General features: G+C 33.7%; 1 protein-coding gene across 3 annotated transcripts in view; it reads left to right on the top strand.

Moving 5' to 3' along the window:
* The first annotated feature begins 3,109 nt into the window (after nt 1–3,109).
* Rnpc3 (RNA binding region (RNP1, RRM) containing 3) overlaps nt 3,110–14,078 on the top strand; it is a 35,140-nt gene continuing 24,171 nt past the window's right edge. For 2 of the 3 annotated variants that reach the window (XM_058582059.1, XM_058582057.1), the window contains exons 1-7: nt 3,111–3,409; nt 4,569–4,616; nt 8,786–8,904; nt 10,076–10,159; nt 10,629–10,740; nt 11,397–11,465; nt 12,676–12,818. In XM_058582059.1, the coding sequence (XP_058438042.1) occupies nt 3,218–3,409; nt 4,569–4,616; nt 8,786–8,904; nt 10,076–10,159; nt 10,629–10,740; nt 11,397–11,465; nt 12,676–12,818 (767 nt within the window). In that variant the 5' untranslated portion in view covers nt 3,111–3,217. Of the gene's footprint in view, nt 3,410–4,568; nt 4,617–8,785; nt 8,905–10,075; nt 10,160–10,628; nt 10,741–11,396; nt 11,466–12,675; nt 12,819–14,078 lie in introns of all 3 variants that reach the window. The other variant, XM_058582060.1, reaches the window with a different exon arrangement.

Genomic DNA, 14,078 nt, shown 5'->3' with positions numbered 1-14,078 from the left:
AAAAGACTGTGACAAAAATTTGCCCACATATGCACAGCAATATTTGATTGACTATACCAAATATTTTCCAGTTTGATAGTTATAAACTAATATATTCCTATGGAATGGAATCAGTATTCACTTTACTATTGGTGAGGCCAATCATCTTCTCATCTAATAATGGCTCATTTATAATTCTCTTTTGGAAAATTACCTGCTTATATCCTTTACATGCTTACCCATTAATTCTTTTCCAAAATGTTTTAGTGACCTATATTTTCTGACACTTTATCACTTGTTTATATATTTTTTTATATTGAGAGGGTGGTCTAGCTTTATAGTTTCACAGAAAGGTTATTTATTATACCATTTATTGGCAGAAGAATTGTCTTTGAATGTTTAATATATTTCAATTTTTTGATTGAACAATAAACACTTAAATGTATAAGCATATATGCAGGTAAATATCCATTCAGGTTGCACGTTTTTAAAATTCTGTATGCTAATCAAATCAACCCCTAATTACAAATGGACTTAAGCAAATATTCTAGAACAGGGTGCTACTTCCCTACCTTTTATGGATTCTATGTCCAAATACCAGAAATAAGCAAGTCACATTATATTATAAGAGGTTGATTTTCCTTGTAGTAGCCAAAATTTCAGGAAAATAATACTTTTGTTCATCTGGAATTTAAAGGTAAAGAATAAATCTGTAAATAACTATGAGTGAAATTCACACACAATCATCTATAAAAAATAACACAGCATAATAATGAATATTACATTTATCATAATTTTACGAAGAAATCTTTAGCCTTGTTTCTTAAAATCATCATACAAATCAATGAATATATAATACCTGATTGCCAGCAGAATGTATTTTATTTCTTGTGAGTTATATTAATTTACATGCTTTAACATTCAATGATCATCAAACTATTTGTAAGATTCTGTGTCAATGATGGGAGAATGGGGATATAAATTTATCAATTCCTGCCTTCAAGGAGCTTACCATTGATAACAAAATCATTTTTATACATGTAACTATAATAAAGCCTAGACTTCTATGCTAGATGTAAAAAGTACTGCAAAAACCAAGATGAAGATATTGTGCTTTGGGAAAAAGGAAAACTCTTTGATGGTGGTTATTTTGAATCAAGTTACTAAATTTTGAGATAGCAATAAAAAACTAAAAGTTTGAAATATATGATCTCTAAGGCTGGGGTTGTGGCTCAGTGGTAGAGCACTTACCTAGCATTTGTGAAGCACTGGGTTCATTCTCAGCACCACATATATAAATAAATTAGTAAATAAAGTAAAGGTCCATTGACATTTAAAAAATATTTTTAAAAATCTGATCTCTGGTCTTTTAGCCCCTGTAATATAGAGAAGACAATGGAAGAGGTAGGGAGGGTGTTGGCTGACTGTAGACAATTTAATGAGGTCATATTTAAACGACTGAAAGAAGGAAGCTAATCAAGTAAATAATTCTGAGAAAGGATTCCTGAGTGAACAACAACCACAAAGATCTGAGCTGTGGGTCTGAAGAGCATAAGAGCCAGGTCATTGGTGGTCCACAGCAGTGTAAAGGAGGTAGAGAATAGATATCAAAAAAGTAATTTGCTGGTGAGCCAGATCATGTCAGTTCTTATAGAACAAAGAAAGAGCTTCATCTTTTTCTCTGAAAAAAAGCCAGTAGAGAATTTTGAGGATTTAACAAAATCATTCTGGTCTCTGTGATAAAAATATTTTGGGGAGCTTCTTTTTAATCATAATAAATAGGCTTTGCCATTGTAAAAATAAATACTAAACTATCAATGTAGTTAACATAAAAATCTTATTTTCTACTTATGCAAACTTGAGTGGGAGTCAAGCAATTCTGCAGGGCAGTTGGCCAGTTGTCACTTACACACTGACTTGTTATTCTTGGCAATATTTACCTTGTAGTTCTACCATCTAAACGTGTCCTCCACACACACACACACACACACACACAAAAGCTTCCATTGGTTTACCCCAACACACACCTACAAAACAACAAAAAACAAAAAAAAAACATTGGTTACCAATTTTTCTTCAGATAATCAAGTTTCTTACCAAACGCTTAAGGCTATCTCTGACTACTGAAAATTTGGGGATGAATTTTTCTCCCCAATCAGTGCTCCAGGAGAACAGAACTGACAGCATAACTTTGATGTTATTGTTACATCTGCTACATCTCTCACAAGCACCTGTATAGCAAATAAAAAACCCAGGAAGAGGCATTCCAGTTCTCTACACTGTAGCAGCTGCACCTAGGGTGGTGCACCTGGGGGGCTGGATTTCTGACCTTCATTGTATTTACATTATAGGCAGAGTACTGGATCAGAGTGTGGACTTGGAGTCAGACTACCAAGGATCAAATCCCACCTCGTGTATTAGCTGTTACAATCCCTTTTTACTTCAGTGTCCTCAAAAAAAGGGGGGAAGAGTACCCACATTATGTGTGTGTGTGGGGGGGGGGGGGGTTGAATGTGTGCTTGAGCATGTTTGGTTATTAGGATATCTCTTCCTAGAAGCTGATAATTCTCTGAAATGAAATGAACACTGGCAGGCTGTATGCTCCTGCTAATGCAAGGAAATACTTTCTGTCCCTTACATGGAGTTCTCCTATTTACACAGACACTAAGTGTCTACAGATCTGACTACAGAACCGGCTACCTCTGGGTTTTACAATCCCAAAGTGTAAGGACACACCCCATATTTCTGCAGAGTTAGCCTCCTCCAGAGCCTGTCACGGTCACTTCCTCAAGGCTGGGATTAAGAGCCCAGAGAGCAAAGGCTCCACACACGCGCAGCGGGGAGTCCTTCTGCCCTTTCGTGTACACACGTACTTTTATTTACGTGATTCGGGGATGTTTGTTTCTCCTTTAATTATGACTTTTTAAAAGAATCCTTCTGTTTCTCAGGGCCAGTTTTTGTTTATAGTACCTTCGACAGCTACCTGGCATTTAAAACCTCTTACTTTACCTTCGCCTTAGCACCTCCTACTTCGGTTTGTGGGAAGTATCACCGCCAAGGGCCCGCGCGACGGTGGCTCATTATCGCGAGAAGGAGACAACCTCTCGCGGTGTTTCCTTGTTTCCAGAATCCTTAGCGCGAAGCGGAAAAGATACTCATTTTATCTCAGGTTCTGTTGATGCTGCAGTTTTGACGGAGGCTTCTTCCGTGTGTTTCTTCTGCTTTTTCTCCAAGGGAAATGGCGGCCCCCGAGCAGCCAATGCCCATACCGAGAGGATGCCCAAGCTCCACGTCGCTCTCCCCGCCCCGGGGCGACAGAACCCTTCTAGTGAGGCATTTGCCGGCAGAGCTGACCGCGGAGGAAAAAGAGGACTTGCTGAAATACTTCGGGGCGCAGTCGGTGCGCGTTCTGTCAGATAAGGGGCGACTGGTAAGGATGCACTCCGCCGATTCTTCCCGGAAGGCCCTTGAGTAGTGATTCGAAACGTGGAATGCCAAAAAGAAAGGATACCGGGACCAAGAGTGAAGGGGCGCTCTTGTCGTGGGAGAGTCCGGGTCTTTCCTCTTAAGTCAGACTACTTTGCGCTAGAAGTGAAGCTTTAATTAGCTCCAGTCTCAGTAATCACATCGCTGCGGAAAAGGCAAAAGAGAAAGGCAAAGTAGACGAATGGGTAAAATAGTATATTAACACTTAAAAATTCCTACGCAGGAATTCATACACTTTTTTTATTAATATATTAGAAGTGTCTTTAATGGTTATTTCTTCACTTCAATATTAGTGGGGACGTTAAGTTTGCAAGATGACCCACAATAAAGCAAGATATCAGTTGTTTTATTAAAGTTTTCTTCTTAGATGATTCTAATGTGCAGCCAAGGTTGAGAATCTGTAAGTTAAAAACCAGTTTTGATCAGTCTTAAGTGTCATGTATGCCAACAAATACAAATAAAAATGCGCCTTTTGTTCAGTTTAAATACATTCAGGTCATCTTGTTTCAGATTAGGCGAAATTAATAAGTGATATTAATTACCCAAGCAATTTCTTGTAATAAACATTGACAACTTATCCCTAATATGATAATTAGTTTACTTTTGGCTTTTTTGTTTGTTTGTTTTTGGTAATTTAAAAAGTATTTTCAACATGTACTTAAAAGTAGAATTCTTCCATTGAAACTTGTTACAAAAATAAAGCTCAAATGAAACATACATATTGAAAAATGATTTCTGCATTTTGTGAATACTTTTGAATTTTGCCTCAGACTGTATAGATTAAATTATAAGATCTCTGGATTTGTTATAAATAGGGGATAAATATATAACATATTTAGAATTTAAGATTTAGATGTTTAAGATTGATTCTCTGTGTATAGTATAGGTTTTTAAATTTCTGGTTTATTGGCTGTTTGTATACATAACACATGCTAGGTTGTACATCTTTATATGAAAAAGCTGCATAGCTTTTATTTCTGTCTGACCCAAACAAAGAATGAAACTAGTAATCAGTTAAATAGTCTCAATGTCCCATTCTTTACTGTGGTTTTATAGGAACTGAAATTATATTGCAAGTAATTTGTACATTTACTCTGTTTCAGAAACATACAGCTTTTGCTACATTCTCTAATGAAAAAGCAGCTATAAAGGTATGATTTTTTTCTTTACTTTTAAAGTTGTCAGTAATTTTTTTATTCTTAGTTTGGGTACAAAAATGGGAAGTAATATTAAACTCTAGTTTTTAGAAGTGAAAACTTTGTATTCCAAGAGTATACCCAACAGGTTGATTTGGTTGTCAGTTGGCAGACTTTGTCCAGTGCTTAGTTATTGGAACTCAGAAGTGGTAGGCTAACTATAAAATCAACTGTATGTGTAATTGAAAATAACAAGTTCTGAAAGAATGTAAAATGGATAACTATCTCTGTAAATGTTACAAGGAAAGATGTGTTAAGTATTAAAAAGTAGAAACCCAGGGAATCATTTGTGATGGAGCTGACTTTTAAACTAGATCTCTAATAATTAGTTGGATTTTAAGAACAGAGGCTGGCCTTCCACATTTAGGAAACACTTTAAGTAAAGCCATGCCATGGAAAGTTTTAAGTGGGAGCTAGGACCTGAGATGGAAAGAGGACTTGAAAAATATAGTCTATGGGCTGAGGTAGTGGCTCAGTGGTAGAGCATTCGCCTAGCACATTGGAGGCCTGGGTTCAATCTTCAGCACCAAATAAAACAATAAATAAATAAAATAAAGGTATTGCTTCCAACTACAACTAAAAAATAAATATTTTTTAAAAATATAGAGAGTCTAAATTTGAGTAGAAGAGAGGTATGGAATTTTGTTTAGTAGTTTGTTCTAAAGGCATTGGATACTTTTGAGCTGGCTAAAAATACAACCAGCCCTTTGAAAAATACACAATGGTGTTTATATCTCAGATTGGATTTGGAGAAATATTGAAGACAAGAAAACCAAATAGAAAGATGTTTTAGTGGCCAAGGCAAGAATAAATATCTGAAGAAAACAAACGGCAAATTACATAAACATTTGGTAAAGATTGAGTTTATAGGTCTTGTGTCGTAGGGGTTGAGAGAGAGAGAATAGTCAAAATTTTTGTGGTTGAGAATTTAAATTGGGACCGTGCTGCTTCTGAGGATCTTCTATAAGAATTTGGAGTAGGAATATGTTTGTAAAGGTATGTAATGAATTCATATATTACCTATTAATTTTGAGAAGTCATTGGGCTACTTCTGTGGAATATTTGGTAAATATTTAAAAATACCAGTCTAGAGTTAAGGCAAGGTCAACAATGGAAAATTTCTTCAACTATGTGAATAGATACGGTAGATATCATGACCCACTGGAAGATGAGCCCAGAGAAAAGACTGGGAGGGAAAAGTTAAGGAAGTAGGATAACTAGAAAAGAAATTTTCATAAATGCAAAAAGAAGAGTGTTAAGAAGACCAGCTCCTGTGATGACACATACTGAGGAACGAACACAGTGTATTAAGGACTTTTTACCATGAAACAATAGAAATTACCCAAATTCTCATCAATAAGGAGAAAGGGATAATTTGAAATGCAGATTGAGCATCCCCCATCTGTAACACTCCCAACATCTGAAATTTTCAGCTCCAACACATAGCCACAAAGTGGAAAAGTCTATACTTGACCTCGTGGAACAGGTCACAGTCAAAGTGCATGCACATTAAAATTATTGTATAAAATTACCTTTAGGCTATATGTAAAAGTTATTTCCAAAACATAAATGAATTTTATGTTTAGACTTAGGTCCCATCTAAAAGTTATCTCATTATATTCCCCAAATCTGAAAAAATTCCAAAATCTGATTTCTGGTCCTAGGCATTTTAGATAGGTGTACTTAATCTGTGTGGATGGTTCGGGTCATATTTTGGTGGTAATTTGAAGAAAGTGAAGGAAGTTAGTTTAAGAAGTATTTGGGAGAAGTGCATTCCAGTCAGAGGAACAGCTAGAACAGAGAGGTCCTAGGGTATAAACATGCCTTTTGTGTTCAAGGAAGCCTCTGTGACAGGAGCACGCCAAATGAAAGGGAGAGCATTGGATTTGAAATCAGAGAAGTAAGTGTCCTCACTATGGAGTTTATATAAGGAATTTAGATTTTACCCTGAGAAAAATGATTTCTACTAGTATTTTAAGCAAGGTAGTGACATAACTCTGACTTATAGTTAAAAGAATCACATTGCTTGTGTTAAAATAGGCTGAAGAAGGGGGAGAGTAGAAATGGGAGAGTTTACTAAAAAGTTATTATAATTTAGTCCAAAGATGATTTTGCTTAGATGATCATTGCTCAGTTGTAGCACTGGAAACACTAAAGCAATGGTTAGATTCTGGGTATATTTTGGAGGTAAAAATAATCAAGATTTCTTAGAGGCTTGAATATAAAATATAGGAAAGAAGTGGTTAGGATAATTCTAAGATTTTTGACCTGATTAACTGGAAGAATGGAATTATTCTTAACTCAAAAACTGGTCCTAGGCATTTTAGATAGGTGTTCTTAACTGAAAGAGAAAAGGCTCCAGATAAAGGACATTGAGATTGGGTGAGTATTAAGTGGTTCAGTTTCTGAAATGTTAAATTTGAGATGTTTGACACTTGAGAAAAGATATTCATTATTTGGATATTTGTTCCTGGATTCAGGACAGTTCTGGGCTGAAGTTATAAATTCAGGATTTTCATTATATTGATGATATTTAAATTTAGAATGCTGGATTAGACCACCAAAAGAATGTATTTAGATAGGGAGGAAGACCAAGAATAGAGTTTTGGAGCATTCTAACATTAGGAATGTGAAAAAGCACAAGTCAGAGATTGATTAGTAAAATAAAATAAAAAACAGCGAGCTAAAAAAAAATTTATATTATAAATGTGTATATTTATATACATTATTTTATGTATGTTATTTATATTTACATATGTCATAATATAAATGATGCCTGAAAACAAGCAAATAACCATTTACCAAGGTGTATGTATTTATAAAATGTAGTGTAGAGAAGAATAAGTGTAGTATCATTGGCTTGGTAATGCAAAATTTCTAGTTGTCTATGAAAGGCAGTATCAGGGGATTTCATAAGCCTGACTGGAATAGATTTGAGACTGAATGGAAGGAGGTATAGATAAGAGAGTTTAGATCATTCTAAAGGATTTTAGTGGCAAGAATAAGAATAAGCAGTGGTAAGCAGGATCATAGCAGAAAGAAAAAAAATCAGGGTGGGAGAAATAGGAGTATGTTTGTATGATGTGGGAGATCCAACAGGATAGAAAATTAATAATGTAGATAAGAACACCCCCTTGTACATGTCCAGAGAATAGCTGAAGAAAGACTTTAATAGATGAGGGTTTGGTTTAGTTTGCAAATCAAGCAGCTGGATTTAGATTTAAAATATGCATAGTTAATTTGTGTGACAGAAAATATGTTGATGCAGATGACGATAGATAGGGAGTTATGATAGGACTCTGAAATTCTCATCTTGTTTATTCATTTACCTCAAAGTAAGGATATAAGGTGCTTTGCTGAGAATGGGAGAGAAAATATTGTAAGGTTAAGGATCAAGGAGGAAGTATAAAATATTTTGTTCATATATAACTGTGACATTATTAAGAAGTGGTTGCATTTGTGAATGGGACCATGCAGATTTGTTTTATATATATATAAATTTTTTTCTAGCCATTTTCAGCTTCCTATAACAATATCTAATTTCACTTTTATTTGTGCATTGGGATCCTGAGTATTGATAAAATAAATAGCTTCCTAATTATAAGAAGAGTTTGCAGAGGGTTGGAGTTAGGTAGATTTTTTATTTTGCTCAGATATAGGAAGCAGTCCTTTGATAAGTAATAAAGATTTGAACATAGGAAGGTTATGTCCAATTCATTCCATTGTGTTTCCTATGTTCATATATGAATATAGCATAGTCAATCTCCACATCATGTACAGTCACAAGAATGGGATGCTAATTAGAATAACATATACTTCATGTATGTATAATATGTCAAAATATACTCTACTGTCATGTATATCTAAAAAGAACAGATAAAAAATTTAAAAATTAGGTTGTTTAACAAATCAATTTTAAGAAAGTAATAAACACTTGATAGATAGCCTGAGATTAGAAATGAACAAGAAATACCCAAGTAAATAAGTAAATGTTTATAGCCTTAACAACAATAAAACGTGTATACAGTTTTTTGTTTGTTTTGTTTTATTTTTCTTTTTAATGTGATACTTAGCAAATAGTTTTTGATATAGTAAATTTTTTACTCTTGTTCTTCCAATTGAAGGCATTGACAAGACTTCATCAGCTGAAACTTTTAGGTCACACTTTAGTAGTTGAATTTGCAAAAGAGCAAGATCGCATTCATTCTCCATGTTCCACTTCAAGCACTGAAAAAAAGAAAAGGTACGTAGATTCATTTAGGTTTTCCTACCATTTTAGGTTGGGGAGTGTGCGTGTGTGTTAGCCAGTTGTGTAATTACTTCATTGTTCTCAGACTAGCAAGTAAAATAATTTGAAGCCATAATGATAAATTTCTTCATTAAATCAAGTATAGTAAAACAATATCTAATTTCACTTCTAATTGTGCATTGGGATCCTGAGTAATGATAAAATAAATGTAAAGTGAGATGGAAATGTGGTGAAAGCATTCCACTTTTAGTGGAAAGGAGGTAATTACAGCTCGTTTATTTCTTATCCAAAATGGTTGTCACCAGATGTTTCAGATTTTTTTTTATTATTATTATTTTGAAATATTTGCAGATACATAATGAGTTATCTTAGGGATGAGACTCAACATGAAGTTTATGTATTTTCATGTATACCTCATATACATAGCCTGAAGATAACTTTATGTGATATTAATAGTGTGCCTGTTACATGAGAGTAGGTATGGAATTTTACACTTCTGGTATGATGTTGGCTCTCAAAAAGTTTCATATTTGAGAGCATTTGGTATTTCAACTTATAGAAGAGATTCCTTTCAGTAATAATACTAAGCTGTCATGAATACGTGTGGCCTTTGAAAATGATGACCAGTATTTGGTTCTCAGTTACGACTCTTTGTTATATAATCTTTACAAATTTGCTTTACACAAGTGGGTCTCAAAGTAAATCCCTGGACTAACTGAATCATCTAGAAACTTGATTAAAATATCGAATTATACAGAATCCTAGGCCTTAAAACTCAATCTTACTGAATCAGAAACTAAAGGAGGAGGGACAAGGAAGTACAGTGCTAGACATCTGTGAGATTGGACAAAGATATAAAAAAAAAATGGAGTACCACTTATGTACTATATAAATTTTATTTTATTTTTTGGTCTTTGAGAATTATCATGCCAAATTTATAAATTTCCTGTGAAAAGGAAATGAAAAGGTGGAATGTCCAATTTTACAATAATACAAAAGGTTTTCAGTACAATTCTGCTTCTCTTTTCATTGATGCCTGCTTGAGAAATGCTTGAAAGGTTTTTTTTTTCCATAACTGAATTGTTTTCATAATGTCATGTTTGAAAAAATTCTTTTTCTTTTCTGTATGTAATTTTAAGATAAGATCAACTTATGTTCTGTCTAGGTCTGATGACACTGTGGAAGATGATAAAGAAAAGAAAGAATTTGGTTGTTTAACAATAGAAAATGGAATTGCACCAAACCACGGGTTAGCATTTTTTGTTTGTTCTTTTGTTGATTTTATGGCTTTTGTTGCTCTCTATGTGTGTGTACACATTTTACAATAATGCAAAAAATTTTTATTATTTGCAATATATACATATATTGCAAATAAAAAAATTTTTAAATGAATAAATTTAGCATGTCATGTATAATGTTAATACGCTGAATAAACATCTAGAGCTAGGTGCTTGTCACTGAATTCAGTTCAAAAAGCACCTATTAAAGTGTTCAGAGCTATATGTAAGCTCTGAAAATGTCTCTTCCTTTTGTGATGCAATCAGAAGGCAAGTTTCTTCTTAAAAGTACTTGTTTGGATCTTTAAGGAACAAGGTAACTAACTTTAAGTGTATCATTTGAACAATTTTGTATATTGTCAGTTTACCTAAAGTGAGTTATTGATATGAAATTATTAAAACATAATAAACACTCAATTTTTTTATTTTTTATTTTTTTAGGTTGACTTTTCCTCTGAATTCATGCCTCAAGTATATGTACCCGCCACCTTCAAGCACAATCTTAGCAAACATAGTAAATGCTTTAGCAAGTGTACCTAAGTTCTATGTACAGGTATATAAAATAAAACTTATTTTTCTCAAAATACTTATTTGTTTAGCTCAATACTATATTTTCCATGATGATTTTCATACTTATGTATGATAGTATCAATCAGACTAATTCTAGACAGGCAATGATACACAATGCATTCATTAACTACATTGAAAATGGATTCTAATAAAGAGAACCTAATTTGGGAAATGTCATTTCTGGTAATTTTCTGTTATTTTAGAATATACCATTAGTATGGAATTTCCTAAGGAAAGAGTGGGTCCTTCAGCAAGTGCTTGGTAATTTCAGCAGTAATAGGATACTTCTTTGAAGTAGAAAATATATGTGTTTTTCATTATTGTACTCTGTTTGATTAACTCAGTAATCAGTAACATTGATAGAGTAACATTAGATTTTACATTATAAGAGCATTACATTCTTATTAGTGGGGATAACTATATTGATAGAAATGACAAAAAAATTTAGGAAGACTAACCTGAGATATATCAGTGCTTTGTTTTTCCTTGTCTTGGGATCATAAAGAGAAGAAATGGCCTTTCTTTTCACTCATTTAATCAGTAGTGTTTTTACAGAAGGTTTTTAGTACATGAAATACAGGATGTGAGTTGAAACATTATGTGAATACTGTATGATTTTAAAACTCTTGCCACTTTAAGGTACTTCATCTTATGAATAAAATGAATTTGCCTACACCTTTTGGACCAATTACTGCACGACCTCCCATGGTAAGAAACCACGTAGAATTTTCAACTTTCATTTACTGAATGAAATTATTGAGGATAAATTATACAAGTATTATGTCAACCTCTGATGTATGGTGAAGATAAGAAATACATATAAAGTAAATGTGATACTAATAATAAAGCTGAGAAGGAAAAGAGGAAAACCAGAATATGAAAGTTTTGGTAATAGAGACCAAAATTTTTTATAGCATTGTTCAATTCTTTAACCTACAATGTTGCATCATTACAACATAACCACAACAATAGAAACATCTAAAAATTCCATTGTTGTGACTCTGTTGTATCATTTGAGAAAGACAAAAAAAAAAGGTTGCTAATACTATATTAAAATTTACCTGCATATCTTGTAGTAATTTAGACATTAAGCTATGTCTACTCTTAAAATTATTCCAATGTAATACTGTATATATTTATGGATAATAATAATGCAAAATTATTTTGAATGTTACCATAGAAGAGAATTTGCATTGGGCTTGACTGCTTTTCTGCTATATGTAGTGTTAGCTTTATAATATTTTTTTGTAGCTTTAGCACCTACTCAGTGCTTGTTATAGGGTTTTTATGATTATGCCAGGGGCTGGGATTGTGGCTCAGTGGAAGAGTGCTTGCCTGGCATGTGTGAGGCCCTGGGTTCGATCCTCAGCAACACATAAAAATAAATAAATAAACAAAATAAAGGTATATAAAAAAACAAAAAGATTGTGCTAGCAGCTGTTAATGAACAAAATTTACTCTTAACTCTTTTAATACAGTAAGTTATTTCTTGTTCACGTTGTTTCCATTCCAAAATTATGATAGAAAGATATTCTATTCTAAGTTATTCAGAAGCCTGAGTTGTCTTCACCCTGTGCCTTGTCAGGTTGATGAGGGCATTACCAAATAGTCTGCAGATCAGGAAGGGAAAATTATGATAGAGTTCTTTTTTCTCCTATTTTTGGTTACATGGCAAACAATAACTCTATAAGAGGGGCTTTCAAAGTTGGTCCAGCTAGAGGCCAAAGAAGACAAAATAAATTTTGTGATCAATTAGTAGTCTGCCACAGCACACATGAGTATGTTTCTGTGCTGAATATGCAAAAGAATATTATGAAGTAAAGGGAAACAAGAATCAAGTATTTACATGGAAATTGGTTTGTCTATTCTGTAAATATCACGGATTGCCATAGCATTTTTATTTTGTTTTTTAAATTAGTATGAAGACTATATGCCATTGCATGCACCTCTCCCACCTACATCTCCTCGGCCACCTGAGGACCCTCCTTTGCCAGATGAGGATGAGGAGTTATCTAGTAAAGAATCAGAATATGAAAGCAGTGATGATGAGGACCGACAGAGGTTAGTAATAAGAATAAATTGTTTAGATTGTAAGAAGCATAGAATGTGGGAAAGACTTTTTTGTTCTTCCTATACTTTGCATATAATTCTTCAGATTTTGGAGTCATTAGAATTTGTTCATAGCCATCACCCCTCTAGCATGCAATGTTTGATAAATTAAGACCTGAGAATAGGTACTAGGACCTAAGGGAATATTGGGGGAGTATGCATAATTTTTTAGATGAGTGATTGTGGCATTAAAAGCACACCATGAAACTTCATTATTTATGGATTTGTGTTTGTGAATTTGCCTACTTGATATTTTAGCTAGCCCCCAAATCAATAGTTTATAATATATTTTTCAAGTATTTTGTGGATCTGGATGCGCATAGCTTGGTGCAAATTTATTTAAGTCATCTGACATGGAGATATCAAATGAGGTCAAATAAAGTGGCTGTGTTTGTTGGCATTACATCATTATAATGAAGTGCTTGAGATAATGAACTTAAAAAAGGGCTTTATTTATTTAATTATTTACTGGCCTCTCCAGTTGTGGAGGTTCTGGTTTATTGGCCTCATTATTTTAGGCATGCGATGAGGCAGCACATCACACATAGCACAGCAGAACTACTCGCCTTATGGTTAGAAAGAGAAAGAGATCACAGCTCACAGTACACTTCAAGGGCATGCCCTGGTTGACATTAGGACCTTTCACTAGGCCCTACCTCCTAACGATTCCATTACTGCCTAATAGGGCCACCCTGGAAACCAGGCTTTTAAACACAAGGCCTTTGGGGGATATTCAAGATGCAAACTTTGTCAGTGACTCTCTGCCTTCTTGTTTTAGCTCTCATACTATATACAAGTGTTCTTTGCATAGTCTGTTCAGTGTTGTATTTTTCACATTTTTGAGTTTTTGTTGGTCATTTTGCTGTTTAGAATCGCAGTGTTACCTTGTATTCATTTCTGCTGTTAATTCATCTTTATGAGAGAAAACAAAACTGCATATAGTAACCTGTGTTTCCATGCTTTTCTGTCACTCTGTAACAGAACTTTAAAAAAAAAAGGAATATTTATTGGTTCAGCATATGTTTTTTGAGTATCTAATATATGTGCATGACCTTGATTTAGAGACTTGGTATACTTCAGGTGAGCAATTTATGTGATTTAAATCACTGGATTTTTCATAAAATTTTTGGTAAGTTGTGTAATTAAGAGAGTTTAAAAATTTACATCGTACGTTTACATTTTTCTCTGGGGGAAAAAAATTTAAAACCTATT

Source organism: Marmota monax, unplaced genomic scaffold (genome assembly GCF_021218885.2).
Source record: "Marmota monax isolate L192 unplaced genomic scaffold, Marmota_monax_Labrador192_F-V1.1 WCK01_AAM20220418_F8-fsc00308, whole genome shotgun sequence".
Classification (NCBI taxonomy): domain Eukaryota; kingdom Metazoa; phylum Chordata; class Mammalia; order Rodentia; family Sciuridae; genus Marmota; species Marmota monax.
Note: the sequence above shows the minus strand (reverse complement) of the source record. Positions and strands in the feature narration are given on the sequence as shown.